General features: G+C 45.9%; 1 protein-coding gene across 1 annotated transcript in view; it reads right to left on the bottom strand.

The window, feature by feature from the left end:
* The window catches only part of LOC147106169 (IQ motif and SEC7 domain-containing protein 3-like), a 246485-nt gene that overhangs the window by 160256 nt on the left and 69725 nt on the right, over positions 1-16504 (bottom strand). The window contains exon 3 of the mRNA XM_086009022.1: positions 13219-13380. Coding sequence (XP_085865148.1) covers positions 13219-13380 — 162 coding nt within the window. The remainder of the gene's footprint in view (positions 1-13218; positions 13381-16504) is intronic.

The following is a 16504-nucleotide window of genomic DNA, read 5'->3' as shown; positions in this document are numbered from 1 at the left end:
TAAAGGACACTGCTCTTCATGTCACAGTGCTCACCAACGCTGTCAATATTCCATTTTATTTTACATTATAGGAAAAACATTTATTTAACAGCATGAAAGACCATTGTCCATGCCTAGCACAGCACTAATATATATAATAAAATCCGGCCCTGTGTTGGAGATGCTCAATAAATTATTAAGGAGAAATCCCAAGATAAGTGTACCCACCTCGGTGTATATTATTACTATTTAGCCATAGAAGGCATGGAAAAAAAACTAAATGTTAAGTTGCTGCATCCTCAGTAAGATAGCAGGCAAAGCTTGGAGATAACCTTCACCCCTTTTGCACAAAAGCTGTAGAATGCAATTCTGGTGAGGCACACTGTTGTGTTTGTACCGCTATACACAACTACATAAAATAATAAAGCAGCAGAGACTGAGAGTAACTTCAAGTGATCTTTACTGGGTAACTGGAACATCGGCACTGACTATACAAATCGATATGCGTCTGTTATATACGCTCGCAACTAAGGATGTACATCCGCAAAACAAAGTAGTCCCTTCAATGTTGTATACATTACACTTCCTCCCCCTTTAGTTTAATAGTATATTAACGCAAAATTTCTATAATTAACATACAGAGCCTGTCTTTACAGTAACCTTTTTGTTTTCTTAAAAGTAACAAAATTCAAATTCCAACATAACATTTTATTTTGTCAACAGCCCTTTTACAAGTCAAGTCTCTGGGGAGGCCTCCTCTGCCTCTCTGGGTAATGTCTCTCCAGACTCTTTTGCTTTGGGGAATGAGACTGTACAGGTACAGGTGCATCAGGTGAGCTATCAGCACAGGTAGAGCTCTCAGCTGTGGACGAGGCTGGTGCTGATGCTGATGAATCAGGAGTGTCTGTTTCCATGTCAGGTGAGTCTGGGCGAGGTATAGGGGTGTTTTCCACCTGAACATCCAGAATTTGGTCCACATGACGTCTCAAAACGTTCTCTCCCACATCCACAGTATACATCAGTGGTCCCGCTCTTGTGGATATTGTCCCTGGTTGCCACTTTTCTGTCTGGAAATCACGAGCAAGAACTGACTGTCCCACACTGAAGCTTCTTGTTGGCTTAGCATTCAAATGTTTGAACTGTTTGTTCTCTACATCACGACGTACATTCGGTTTAAGAAGGTCCATGCGAGATCTCAGGTTCCTGTTCAGAAACATCATCGCTGGAGTCTGATTAGTGGCTGCGTGTACTGCGTTCCGATAAGCAAAGAGGAAATTGTCTATCTTGTGTTGCAGTGGTAGATTCTCACTGTACATTGCTTTGATGGCCTTCTTGAAAGTCTGTACGAATCTTTCTGCCAAGCCATTTGTAGCTGGATGGTACGGGGCAGATGTGTAGTGCTTGATTCCATTTTTCCTCATGAAACCTTGGAATTCGTCAGAGACAAATTGTCGTCCATTGTCTGTGCAGATTTGTTCTGGTAGGCCATTTCTAGCGAACATGGTCCTCAGGACTGAAATGGTCTTTTCAGATGTGGTTAATTTCATTTTAATGACCTCGGGCAATTTGGAATGTGCATCAACTGCAATCAAGAACATGGAGTCCATGAACGGTCCAGCAAAGTCGATGTGCACACGTTGCCATGGTGATGAGGGCCATTCCCATGGATGAAGAGGGGCTTGTGGTGGTGCGTTCTGGACCTTTTGACATCCTGAGCAGCTCTTTGTCAGATCCTCGATCTGTTTGTCAATTCCCGGCCACCACACGTATCCATGGGCAAGGCTTTTCATCTTTACTGTACCTAAGTGGCCTTCATGCAGTTCATCTAGCACTCGGTTATGAAGCTTGGGAGGAATCACAACTCGTGAGCCGCACATCAGTGTTCCCCGACACACTGATAACTGCTCCCTCCTAGCTGAGAATGCTGGAAACAATAAGTCACCAAGCGCTGGCCATCCCTTCACAGTGATGTCATAAGCTTTTGACAATGTAGGGTCATTGCGTGTTTCTCTTTCAATGAGGGAGTTTGTCACTGGTAGCCGCTCAACTATTGTTGTGTGATATACCTCTGCTGAGTCAACTGTTGTAGTTCTCTCTGAGGTCGGCAGTGGTAAACGTGACAAACCATCGGCGTTGTCATGTTGCTTGGTCCCCTTGTATTCAATGTCATATAGGTGAGCCCCTAGGAAGTGTGACCATCGCTGCAGCCGTTGTGCCGTCATCACTGGAACACCCTTCCTTGGGTTGAAGATTGAAACGAGAGGCTGGTGGTCAGTTAACAGTGTAAACTGTTGACCATACAAGTAGTGGTTGAATTTCTTGACTCCCCACACAAGGCTGAGGGCCTCTTGGTCAATCTGTGCATAATTGCGTTCAGCTGTAGTCAATGATCTTGAGGCAAAGGCTATTGGTCTTTCTGAGCCGTCTGGGAACTTATGTGACAACACGGCACCAACGTGAAGCATCACATGCCAGTCGAATAGGTAAGGATGGGTCAAAGTGAGCTAGCACCTCTTCTGAAGTAATGAGTCTTTTACTCTCTTGAAAAGCTTGTTCACAGCTGTCACTCCACTTCCATTGTGACCCTGTCTGAAGCAGTGCATTTAGTGGATGTAACACTGTGGATAGGTTGGGCAAGAACTTGTGACAGTAGTTCACCAGTCCAAGATATGATCTCAACTGAGACACATTTTCAGGTGTTGGTGCATTAATCACAGCTTCAATCTTGTCTGGAAACTTGTGTAAACCGTTCTTGTCAATCACATGTCCACAGTATGAGATTTCCTTTTTGAAAAACTCACACTTCTCTCAGTTCGCTCGGAGCCCATACTCCCGTAACCTGATGAGCACCTGTTCGAGGTTGGAAAGGTGGTCGTTGTCATTCTTGCCAGTAATGGTGATGTCATCAAGATAACACTGAGTACCTGGGATTCCCTGCAGGACTTGGTCCATTGCCCTTTGCCAGATTGCAGGAGCTGATGCTATTCCGAATACCAGCCGATTGTACTGGTAAAGGCCTTTGTGCGTATTTATTGTCAGGTACTTCTTTGATGCATCATCAATTTCCATTTGGAGATAGGCCTGGGCCAAGTCAATCTTTGTGAAGCGTTCCCCTCTTGACAGGGAAGCAAAGATGTCCTCAATGCGAGGCAATGGGTACTGTACTGTGTGGAGGACTGGGTTAACAGTCACTTTAAAGTCTCCGCAGATGCGCACTTTTCTTGGTTTTCCTGGTTTTGTGCTGGAGGTTTTCTTCATCACTGGAACTATAGGTGTGGCCCATTCACTCCAATCCACCTTGGACAGGACCCCTAACTGCTCCAAGTTCTCCAGCTCTGCTTCTACTGAAGGGCGAATTGCATAAGGCACTGGTCTGGCCTTGTGGAACTTTGGATTTGCGTTCTCCTCAATCTTAATTTTTGCTTTCATGCCCTTGTGTTCCTATTCCCTTCTTGAACACTTCCTGAGAGTCAGAGAGTATTTGTGACAGTCTCTCAGGAGTGGCGCTGCTGTCCTCCTTTGCTGACACAAACAGTGCTTGGATGGTGTGCCAATCCAACTGTATTTTCCTGAGCCATTCGCGTCCCAGCAATGGTGGTCCTCCATTTTTCAGTACATAGAGGTTCAATTGCATTATATTTTTTTCTTTGTATGTCACTGTCACTTTTATTTTACCTTTGGGGCACACTCTTTGTCCTGTGTATGTCTTTAACAGTACTTTAGTTGGCCTTAGCGGTATGTGTGAAAACAGTCATTTGTAGTCATGTAAAGCTGAGCCTGTGTCCAACTCCATTTTCAGCCTAACTCCTGCCACTTCTGGTGTAATCCATATTATTCTGTGATCCTCTGTCTCTTTCACACTGTGTAGTTTCAGACAAGCCAAATCCTCTTCCTCTGAGTCTGTGTCACTTTTTTTTAAATCTGAACTGTTTCCAGTCACGTGGTGTACCTTCTTGTATCTTTCTTTGAAAGGTTTCTTGTTTTCAGTCACTTGATGTACCTTCTTGTTACTCTGTATTGTATCAGTTTTCTGCTTCTTATTTGCTTTGCAGACTCTTTCAAAGTGCCCTTGTCTGTCACATTGTCTGCAGTCTTTGGCCTAGAAATTCAGTTGGGCGCGCCAGCCGTTAGCGCCTTAGGAGGAGTAGATCTCGAGCGTTAGGCGCTTAGCGCCTGGGCGCAGCGCGATCTGCGCCTCGCCCCAACTTCAGTACACATTTAGCGCCGGCGCAAAGTCTTAGCGCGCCCTGCTGCGCGCGCAGATCATGACGTCATTTCGTCGTGCAACGCCCTTTGTGCGCCCCGAACGACGACGGCGGCGGCGGTGGTGACAAACTGATGGAGAGAAACCCTCCCCAAAACCACAAATACACCAGTGTCGGCCTTTCAAAAAAACAAATCCACCCTCCCCCTTTAAGAGCTCACCGGATCCAGAGTGTCTGCCGTCAATCAGCAGCTCGCCGCACCTGCCCTGCGCCCAACTTCCGCTTTAGCGCCCCGCCGGCTTAGCGCCTAAAGAGAGGCGTGCAGCGCCAGTTTTAGCGCTCGAGCAAACTCTTAGGGCGAAGCTAATGAATATCGGAGAAGTGGCCTCGATTTGGCGGCGGGCGCAAACTTTAGCGGCTGCCCGACTTTACCGCCCCAAAAGTGGCTACAATGAATTTCTAGGCCTTTGTCTTTAAACCAACAGTCATTGTGGTCATGTGACATTTTGCCACAGCGATAACACTTCTTTTCTTGTTTCAGTGACATTTTATTAGTTGAATATTCCAGGGATTTTTGTTGAATTTCTAAAGCGCCACGTGCTGCTGCTTCCATTGATATTGCGATACTCAGAGCCTTCTCCAATGTGAGGTCTTTTTCAGACAGGAGCTTCTTTTGTGTGCTTTCACTTTGCATGCCACACACAAATCTGTCCCTCAATGCGTCTGATAAGCCTACTCCAAATTGGCAATGTTCTGATAATTTGCGGAACTTTGCCAAATATTCAGAAATGCTTTCATTTTTGCTCTGGTTCCATTTATGGAATTTAAATCTTTCAGCTATGAGCAGTGGTTTGGGGCTTAAATGGTCTTGGAGTGTGTCCACTATTTGTTTGAATGTTTTGTTTGCTGGCTTTTCAGGGGTTAATAAACTACGTAGCAGCCCGTATGTCTTTGCGCCCATAACACACAGCAAAACAGTGGCTTTCTTTTCTACCTCCACTCCGTTAGCCTCACAGTACAACTCCACTCTTGCAATGTAAGTTGCCCAGTCTTCAATGCTGCTATCAAATGCTGCAATCGTGCCAATCATCGCCATTTTTTTTTTCCAAACCCGTTTTTCTTTCTTTACTAGTTAGCTAGCGTCATGCAAGTCCTGTGCACTTTTCACTTGACTGACGTATCCCCTGCCTAGCTTAGCAAGCGTGCTCCGTTTTCTCTGCCTTCTCGCTCCTTTCTTCCAAGTTTCGGTGTCCTCTGGATGCGATGCCAGAATAGGAAGACGTAGGTTCATAATTCTCGTCGCCAATTTGTTGTGTTTGTACCGCTATACACAACTACATCAAATAATAAAGCAGCAGAGACTGAGAGTAACTTCAAGTGATCTTTACTGGGTAACTGGAACTTCGGCACTGACTGTACAAACCGATATGCGTCTGTTATATACGCTCGCAACTAAGGATGTACATCCGCAAAACAAAGTAGTCCCTTCAATGTTGTATACATTACATACACAATCGCAAAACAGCTCAAAGTTTAGCTTAAATAACTATTGCCATCATAAACTGCATGTATGTTGCTTTGCAATTTGCTTGCATGGGGAAAGAGATGGACTGGACACAGTCACACTTTGAGGAGGCGGCTCTGGCCCTTTTTGGTTATGAATCTATGGAGGGAATTGACAAGGATAGGTTTGGAAGCATGGTGTCAACCATTATTCTCTATTTATTATTATCCTACCCACACCGATGCACATGATACAGGAGTATTTGATGCTGACATTTGGGGGGAAATTTGAACCTAAACCTCCCAATGGGAAGCAGACGGGATCGGAAACAACGCTGGTTTTACATCCTGCCCGAAATTGTACATTTTACTATTCCTGAAAGTAACATTGTGGGGAGAGGGGGGGGGGGTTGTGAGGGGGGTGAGGGAGTTGCGCTTGAAACCATCCAGGACTGAGGAAGTGGGAGATCAATAGGCCTGTAATTTCCGATAGGAGGCTTCCTGCGGGCGGATGCCTCCTATCGGAAAACAATTTACGCTCTTACTTGCTGGCTCCCGAGGTCCGGACACTTCCGATCCTGGGCCTCTCCACAGTCGAAATGCGCAGGGCCCACGTATCCCAGGGGCGCATGCAGTTCATTAAATTGAATATTTTAAACAAAAATTTGATTTTTTGAAAAAAATAATTTCAGTTTTATACGGGGCTAAAAATAAACTTATCTTTTTTAAAAGTATTTTAAAATTATAAATGAGTGAAAAAAATGTGTTTTTTTTTTACTTTTTTTAAACTCTTCTGCTGGTAAAAGAAGGCCTCACCAGGCGTAAGATTTTTAAAGGTTTTCTGCGGGCGGAGGTTGTGCAGAAAGTGGAACTCTCCCCCCGCGGAGGCCCTTCTCCAGGGCAGGCAGAGGATCTGTCAAGAGGATTCTTGACAGATTGGAAATGCCGGTTTTCAGCGCATGCCTGAAACCGGCATTTCCGATGTCCTTACGGGTGGGTACATAGCTCGTACACACCTGGAGGCATCGGAATATACGGGCCCAATTGCTTTCCTCCCGCCCTACCTCAGACTACCACGGAGAACATTGTGCTTACTTGCACTGCCTGGGGGAGGAATACTTACACCCACATCATGGAAGAGCACAGCTCAGTCAAAAAAACACGCCTGCACTCTTCTCAGCTCCAAATAAAAAATCAAATGTTATCCTTCAGATCACTTTGGCTTAATCCAATCTCTGTGACCCGCTTCCCTCCGTCTGCGGGATTGCTCTGGTGCATTGAGGTCTCGGTTTAGAGGAAAAAAAGCTCGCTGTAATGAGGTGCTGACTCCAACTCATGAAAAATGTAATAAATGAGAAAAGGCAGTGGGCCAAAAATCACCAACAGCTGGCAAAGACAAGAGCGCCAGGCAATTAAAGGGCAAAAGGCAGAGTTTCTACCTACGTTCATAAAGATGATTTTTTCTAGCTGCGTCTAATCTATTTAGACAGAATTATAGATCTAAGCCGGATTTTATTTCAGCATTACTAAGCTCTAGTCTTGTGTTGTTATTTAAATGATTCATGCTGATAACGTCCTACTAAAACCGGCCTGTAATGCTGATGCAAAAACTTACTGTTTTGAGGTCCTATGTCATTAAACCCATAAGGATTTAATTTCCTCTGACAGCGCACTGCTTTATCAGTTTGCATGGCATTCCTTTGTGTACACTTTCAATGCAGCTGATAACCGATTTAAATAACCATATTAATGACCGGGATAACATCACACGCAAAGACCCTTCCTACAAACATATTGGGCCGGATATTCCGGTCCCTACGGGTGGGTACGCGCTGTGTACTCACCCGTAGGGACATCAGAAATGCCGGTTTCAGGCATGCACAGCCCATGTCAAGAAAGCTCTTGACAGATCCTCCGGCTGCACTGGAGCAGGGCCTCTGCGGGCGGAGAGTTCTGTTTTTTGGAGACCCTCCGCCCACAGAAAACACTTACAATTCTTGCACCTGGTAAAAGCAAGGCCTGCTTTTACCTAGATAAGAGTTGAAAAAAGTTTTTTTTTAAATTTCCACTGATTTATCATTTTAAAATACTTTAAAGAGAGGGAAGTTTATTTTTAGCCCCGTTAAAAACTTTAATTATTTTTTTCAAAAATTTAAATTTTTGTTTAAAATAGTTAATTTATGTAATTTATAGTCATTTTAAAAATGTGATTTTTAAAAAATTTATTTAAAGTTTTACTATGTTTTGGGGGTGATCTCTATTCATATATTTGACAGGTTTTCCTGTCAAATCTATGAATGGAGATTCCCTTCTCTGATTGGCTCCCCAGGGCCCACGTGATCCCAGGGGCGCTGCGAACCGCCTGCGCCTCTGGGCTACGTGGGCCCTGCGCACCGGCAGTTTGGAGAGGCCCAGCAACGGAACTCTGCGCCTCCCAGGAGCCCTCCGGTCCAGGCACAGATTTTTCCAGATCGCAGCCCTCCGCCCGCGGGAGGCCTGTGAATGGAATTTCTGGGCCATTAGCCCTGAATTTCCTCAGACTTGCAGCTGCTTCACCAGAAGTACGGCAGAATCCCTGTTTATGTACGTAAACAATGTTCCTGTTGCATGTCTGGTGGCGTTACACCGGTGCAGCAGCAGAAAGTCCAAGGAAATTCAGGGCCCTTAAGTAGAATTTTTCCTGAGGAAATGAAAACTCAATAATAAATGGCAGCACAAAGGGGAAAAAAGGTTCAGCGACAACCAAAACATTAGGGGGGACGAATTCGGTCGTGCCCCCTTTGGGGTGCTAACTTCAAAAAAGTTAGCGCCCCCACGCCGTAAATTGAGTGGTAGCGCCCCAAGCAGGAGGTGGAGTGCTACTGGAAACGCTCCCTCTCCCTCTTGGGGCGCTACCATTCAATATCGCGGTGCTACGTGCAACAGTGTCACGTGCGTCGGCACATTGTTCCGCGGTATTACAGGCCTCCCGCCCCTGTTTAAAGGGGAGGGGCCTAGCACAGTGCGCACCGGGGCCCTGCTTGACCACTGGGGAGCAGGGTGCCGGGAAAACAGCCTGGCACTCAAGAGGAGGCTGACCGATCGCGGCCGGTACCCTGCAGGAGGAGGTGAAAGGGGACAGGTGCTGGCAGGCAGCCCAAAAACAATGGCCACCTGGCACCTGCCCTTTAATTTGCACTGCCACTGCTGCAAATACGCCACCCTGACCCTGTCGGATATTGCGTCCGGCGGTAGGTCAGGGGGCTCGACCGAAGCCTGTGGCCAGGGCGCTGCGCACGGCGATGACGTCATCGCCGGAGGCGCAGCGCCATGGGGTGATACCGGCTACCACTGCCGCTAACCTCCCGCTGAATTTCGCGGGAGGCATTAGCGGTGCTGCGCCCAGGCGCTAGTGGCTTTGCACCCAGTTAGCACTTTCCTGGGGGGAGGTGCAAAGCAACCCAATTTTTCCCCCTAGGTATCATCAATTAGTGCAATGTTTTTTGTGGGCTGAAATTGGTGCTTAGTAAGGCAAGCAATATTATAACTAAGGAGTGAAACACTTTGATCATCAAAGGAATATTTTTCTGACTTCACTCTTCCGACGAAGAGCTTTGGGCAACAGCAGCACATATTTGAAATTTGCGCACTGCTGCATAAGATTTTCCGACTGCTGATATTAATGGTCAGAGAACCATGCACAGCAGGCATCAGAATTTTCAATACGCATCAGAGTGCACGAGGCTCCCCTCTGGGGCGTGCACAGTTGGAAAATGACCCTGACATGAATCTTGTCATTCATGAAAGAAAGACTTATGAAATAATACTGAGCGGCCTGCGGGTGGCGCTGTCCAGGGAGAGTATAAATACTCGGGCATGGGCCCAGCTTGCGCAGGACATTCTTAACAGGAACTAGTGAAGGACACAACTAGACCTCCATGTTGTAAAACAGTTGATTAAAGCTTTGTTTAACGCTTAGACCAAGTGCCTAGTAGTTTTCTTACGTCAGACCCCTCTAAAAGAAGTGTTCGCTATAGCTCAGGCAGATGCACAACAATGTTCAACTTCACTCTTGTTAAACTACGTGCCCTAAGGCCAACCTTAGAACAGGGTCTCCTTGCTGCATTGATGAGAATTTTTCCAATGCTCATCCTTACTTGAACATTAACTATAGAAAATGGATAGTTTTGTTGATTGAACAAATAATTTGTAAAGAAAACTGTGCAATTCACAAACTAATATTTTGTTAACTCCAATACTGCCATCACTGTCTCGAGCTCAGTAGAGAAATAAAACAGTTGTCTTCTTTTCGCACTGGAGTTATGGCAGAACTATCAATAAAAATCAGCCGCAGTGATTACAGGTCAACTCTAATCTGAATATTCTGCAAATATCATTACAGAGGTTACAAAAAATTCCTTTCATTTTTGCCTGTTACAACCAGCAGTGAGACTCATCCTATCAGTCTGAGCTGTATTCAAATCCAGATTGTAAAGGTGATTGGACACTCTGCTAACCCATTGTTCCATCAATATCTCCACTGTGTGAATTTAAATCTAACACTAAGTTCTGTGGAGAAGATTGGGAGAAAACATGGTTATAGCAAGCTCGTACCGCAGTTCAATCTTTTAATAGTTGACAGCAGAAATGGCAGAGTTCCATCAGTAAATTCTTTATAAAACTTCATATGAAGGTTCACGAGTCCCCATGCGGTGAGTTTCTAGCCTTACCCATGCTCATCTGAGAAGATAGGGAAAAATTAGAGGGTGGATCCACCTACTCCTTTCACTTATCGGTAATTGGTTCAAGAGTGGCACAAGACGGAGACAAATAAAATGAAATCAAAGTAGAATAAAAGAGACCTCCATCTTTGAAACTCTCCAAAGACGCTGTGGTAAAAATAGAAGCAGGCTTGTGATTCTGCTTCTGTCTTCGATAATGCAAACTGGCAGCTCTGTTTGCAACTAAGTCAGAATCTCCTGGAGGCAACAGCACCTTTGAACAACCAGCGCTAATACAAAGCATATTATCGTGCTTTGGTGAGTTTTAACAACCTCCACACTGAGAGAGTGTTTACTAAATCAGACCTGACATTTCTTCAGCTTGCTCATTAATCAGTATTAGCTCTGGTGAACAGATCATTAAGGACTTGGTTAGGCCCCAAACTGCCCAGATGACAATGAAAAACAGTCCACTTGGCCTACTTTGTGTTTTAAAAGTTGGTGAAACTTACAGTGAATGATTAATTTGTTTAAATTGCTCTTGGCCTTGAAGTTCCATGGCGGTTGTGCTGGTCTTCTGCTTTAACTTTGGTGGGAGACTCGGAGAACTTCCAGGGCCCTTGGGGGAAAAATTGAGTTCTTAAAGGGGAGGGGCCTTGCGCAGCGCAACCCGGGGCCCAGCTGGGCCACCAGGGATTGGAGTGCCAGCAAAAGAGCCCGACACTCAAGAGAAGTACCGGGCTCACGAAGCGCAGCCAGCACTCCGTGGGGGGGCTGATCAGGAGGCCGGGGACGGCAACGGGGGCAGGCAGCCAGCAACAAAAATGGCTGCCCGGCACCTCGCCTTTAATTTGCGCCGCCCCGGCCGCAGGTAGGCCCCCCGACCCCGTCGGACATAGCGTCCAGCGGTAAGTCAGGGGGCGTTACCGAAGATCGCGGCCGGGGTGCGAGCGAAATGCTGCACACGGCGATGACGTCATCGCCGACGGCGCAGATCGCGGGGCGCTAACGGTTACTGCCGCTGCTAACCTCCCGCTGAATTTCGCAGGAGGTGTTGGCGGCGCCGTGCCAGGGCGCTTGTTGCTTTGCGCCCTGTTAATGCCCTCTTAGGGCGCTAACGGGAGGCGCAAAGCAACCGAATTTTTAGGCCGATCTGTCTTAATGGAAAGGATGATATTTCTGGCCCTTTGAATAAGAAGCTGATTTGCTGCTTCTCTCCTTGATGCTGATAGTGTTGGGGAAGCTTTGCTATGTGAAGTTATATTCGGATTCTATGTTGTATCGAGGACTTCATTTTGTGGTTAAAAGACTGTTTCTGCAGAATTTGCTGAAGCATGCAGTGTCTGAATAACATCAGCAAGACAACCCAAATTTCCAATGCCCCTTGCAAGGCTGGTACTGAATGTCATCACACAAGATAGATTATGATTCCTTGTGCAGTTCTGAATAAATACATCTATCTGTTTGACAACTATATGTTTACCTTTTCTGTACATGTAAGGGGACAAGACAGCTTATGTTATACCCTGATGCCTGTATGATGCCTTCACCCCCTCTCCCCCAGTGCCATGAGACAATAGGCCTTTGGAATGCTGAGCTAATAGTACCTAATGTAAACCAAGGGTAAAAGTCATGGAAGAAGTATAATGTAATGGCCTTTTAGTTGAGGCATAGAAATAAGACTAGCAATGTACAGTTAGGCAGTTCCAGGGTTGGCCACCCTGCCACTGAGCTCAGCAACTGTAACGCGAGGTCTCCCGCAGCCTTCGCAGCACCGCCTGTGTTGTCTGTGAGTATCATTTCCTCAAGTAAAGCTATAAGCAAAGACTTTGACAAGCTCCCTCCAAGGTAGTATGTAAGGGGCGTCCAGACAACTGCCTGGGATGCTGCTGCTGTCATCCCAGCCATGGCACAACAACACAAACTCATTCACTGGGGCAGAACCTTTGAATATACATAAAGACCACCAACATTTAATTTACAGTTTCTGGCACACATACATTAATTCAAGAACTTGCCATTCTTCATCAGAAGTGTCCAGATAATAATCCTGCCCCATTACCTACAAAAAACTATCCTTCTGGCTCTACCATGGGGCTCTAACTGTACCTGCCCTTTTAATGGTACTGGTACCTTTAAGGTTCAGGATGCACCCATAATTCCTCTTCTATTTTTGGGATGTGGCCAAAAGTGCAGCCATGTGCACTCCTTCAATTAAATTAAGCTCAAGATGAAGTTGAGTTGCTCAGCTGCTGGTCCCGGCGGAGTGCACTTCCAGTGCGCTCTGCATTAACTCTGCTTCCTGAACAGATCTAGTAGAGGAAGATCTGCCCTATGATGTATAGCCAATTTAAACAAGGCACACTCCCTTTAAGTGCAGTATTTAAGTGGAGTTGCTTTCTGTATTGCTGCAATGCGAGTTTTTAAGAAGTTACCGTCTCCACATTCCAGCACTCTGTGAAAGTGCTGAGACAGTATTTTACTTTTCTTCCAGCAGCAATTGTTATGCTTTAAAACATTTTTTTTCTTTTACAGGCCACTTGTTCCCCAGGAACAGATCATCTGGCACACTGCGCTTCAGATAGATGCAGCAGCAGCAAAAAATCCATCAATGTACTCATACTGACACTAGTCCTTGTAAAAGCAATTTTAACTATTTATGAAGACTGCAATGGGCCATGGGACTTAACTTTTTCAGCAAGAGGTCACCTGTGTAATTTGCTTGAGGATCTTTGAGGATTGAATTGTACTAATGGCCTCTCGGTCTCGAGCTGTTAAATGGGGGGATGGGGGGGGAGGAGGGGGGAAAGCAACATCTGGTCATTACTCACTCCAGAACATCCCTGTTGAATTGCTTCTTACTGTTGCCAAGAAATTCCCCGATCATCTGGCGGCTCAGCCCTTTCCGCTGCAACAGGAAGTGGGCAACGCCGATTGCCGTGTCAGGGATGAATCCACGAGCAATCAGGAACTGAATTCCTTTGTCAGGATTTCTGTAAAAGAAAGAAAAATTGAAAATGTAAATAATGTTGAATGCAACTAAGAGAAGGCAGTGTACAAGGACTATGAGGAGCCCCAATATTACATCGAGTGGCAGATTTTCTGAATGCATGCTACAGGCAAGGAGCCATGCCTGCTGGCCACACAGGTCAGGAAATCACAGGAACTCTACAACACCAACAACAACAAGCATTTATATAGCGCCTTTAACATAGTAAATTGTCCCAAGGCGCTTCACAGGAGCGTTATAAAACAAAATTTGACACCGAGCCACATAAGGAGATATTAGAACAGGTGACCAAAAGCTTGGTCAAAGAGGTAGGTATTAAGGAGCGTCTTAAAGGAGAAGAGAGAGGTGGAGAGATGGAGAGATTTAGGGAGGGAATTCCAGAGGTTAGGGCCTAGGCAGCTGAAGGCACGGCCGCCAGTCGTGGAGCGATGAAAAGCAAGGATGCTCAAGAGGCCAGAGTCGGAGGAGCACAGATATCTTGGAGGGTTGTAGGGATGGAAGAGATTACATGAAGGAGAGGAGTTGGAGAGATTTGAAAAAAAGGATGAGAATTATAAATCAAGGCGTTGCCGGACCGGGAGCCAGTGCAGGTCAGTGAGCACAGGGGTGATTGGTGTATGGGACTTGCTGCGAGTTAGGATACAATTTTTCATCCATTAAAATGGATGCATGAAAAATTGTGGGCAGCTTGCCTGCAATTTCAGGTATGGGCGGCTGGACCCCTAGTAGTGAAATCAGCCCCATAAAATACTGTGTGCTGGGGACAGAGCTGCACAGTGAATAAACAACTGTTTTGTTGCAACACTTGGTGGGTTGGCATGATGTCATAAAGAATGACAGTAAAAATATTTACCAGTATACAGCCATTCAAGCTCACAGTATACACTCCTATGTATATAATAGTCTGTGTTACTGAGTGTGACACTCCTATGTATATTATGTAACAGTCGGCCTAATTTCAATGGCAAGTTCCTGGTGATGGTACCATCTCTGAGCAGGAGCACATCATTTGCAGGGTGGGACCTTATGTGCTGCTGCAGGTTTGAATGAGATACAACAATTCAAAAGGGCCCTGCCAGCAACACTACCTTGGAGCCCCCCTGCCATTTGTTTGCTTCAAGGATGTATGTAAAGTCTGTAGAAGAGCTGAGTGTTTTGTGGTTCAGCGAGGAAGCTGTGGACGTGCCCCTGCACAAAGTTAGACAGAGGAGGATTCCACTGCTTTGGCCGGAGAGCTGCAAGTCCCAAAGAGGAGTAATGGCAGCAGGTGGCCAGGGCAGTAGATGCTAACAGTACCACACCATGCACAGCAACATAGTACCACAAAGGATTTAGTGGTCTTACCAGCGCAGATAGGATAAGAGAAGTAAGCAGCATTTTACAAGACTGCACTAGCAAAACATTATCAGCCACTTACAGCCACCACCCCTCACTCTGTGTTAAAGTGAATGAATTGCTCATAATCAGTGCCCAGGAACATAGGAACAGGGGTAGGCAATTCAGCCCCTTGAGCCTGTTCCGCCATTCAATTAGGTCATGGCTGAACTGTATCTAAATGCCATTTACCCGCCTTTGTTCCATATCCTTTAATATCGTTACCTAACAAAAAAATATCAATCTCAGTTTTGAAATGTTCAATTAACCTCGCCTCAACAGCTTTCTGGGAGAGAGAGTTCCCGATTTCCACTACCCTTTGTGTGAAGAAGTGCTTCCTGACATCACCCCATAATGACCTAGCTCTAATTTTAAGGTTATGCCCCCTTGTTCTGGACTCCTCACCAGAAGAAACAGTTTCTCCCTATCAACTCGATCAAATCCTTTAATCATCTTAAACACCGCAATTAGATTACCCTTAATCTTCTATATTTAAGGGAATAAGCCTATTCTATCCAACGTGTCCTCATAATTTAACCCCCTTAGCCCCGGTATCATTTTGGTGAGTATGCGCGGCATCCCCTCCAAGGCCAATATATCCTTGCTGAGGTGCGGTCCCCAGAACGGAATGCAGTACTCCAGAAGTGGTCCAACCAGAGCTTTATAGAACTGCAGCATAACTCCCAGCCCTTTGTATTCTGGCCCCGGCGAGAAAAAATCTAACATTCCGCTAGTCTTTTTAGGAGAAGCAATGTGTGAATTTGTGCAGCTGGTGTTCCATTCAGACATTTTTGACTGTCAAACAGGCCTCCAAAATCCATGATCCCATTCTGTTGCTGTAACAATGGCATGTCGGGAATTCGCTGGTCAGTTACGTCCTTGACCTTGTCAGAATTCCCACTATTGGCACAGCTGGGGTGCCTGCTCGGTGGGCAGGGAGGGGAATGTGGCGTTGGGCAGGGAGGGGAATGTGGCGTTGGGCAGGGAGGGAAATGTGGCGTTGGGCAGGGAGGGAAATGTGGCATTGGGCAGGGAGGGAAATGTGGTGTTGGGCAGGGAGGGAAATGTGGCGTTGGGCGGGGGGGGGAAATGTGGCGTTGGGCAGGGAGGGAAATGTGGCGTTGGGCAGGGAGGGAAATGTGGCGTTGGGCAGGGGGGGAAATGTGGCGTTGGGCAGGGAGGGAAATGTGGCGTTGGCCAGTTTCTGCAGCCAGCTCTGCTGAAGAAGCATTACGGGTTGGTCCTTTTACAGGAAAGCCGCTTTTTCTCTCTCTGACCAAATGCCTTAAGGAAACCAGCCCGTCTGAATTTGGTGGGTTCACTTACAGCAGCTTGCTGTGCTACATATCTGCTTTATGCGCTGTTTCTGGTTATATTTATATGTAAAATATCCTTAGGTTCCCAGAGGGAATGGAGAACTGTGAATTAAAATTAAAGTATCCTGTTGCTTTGAATTAGACAATTGAATTTGGATTTTTATGAGATGGTAATGGGATTTTCACACCATTAAAATTAACCCCTATCCTGCCAAATAAAGACAAATGTTAAAACCAACATTGTGACTTTGCCCTGTAAACTAAAGAGGAATTCTGTACAGTTACTCAGTGAGTAACCATTACTAACTAGGACCTCCAGTTCTGTTGAAAGGTCATCAACCTGAAACGTTAACTCTGTTTCTCTCTCCACAGATGCTGCCTGACCTGCTGAGTGTTTCCAGCATTTTCTGTTTGTAT

The sequence above is a fragment of the Somniosus microcephalus genome, chromosome 16 (assembly GCF_052327205.1).
Source record: "Somniosus microcephalus isolate GS21.2 chromosome 16, FLI_Smic_1.0, whole genome shotgun sequence".
NCBI classification, from domain to species: Eukaryota; Metazoa; Chordata; class Chondrichthyes; order Squaliformes; family Somniosidae; genus Somniosus; species Somniosus microcephalus.
Note: the sequence above shows the minus strand (reverse complement) of the source record. Positions and strands in the feature narration are given on the sequence as shown.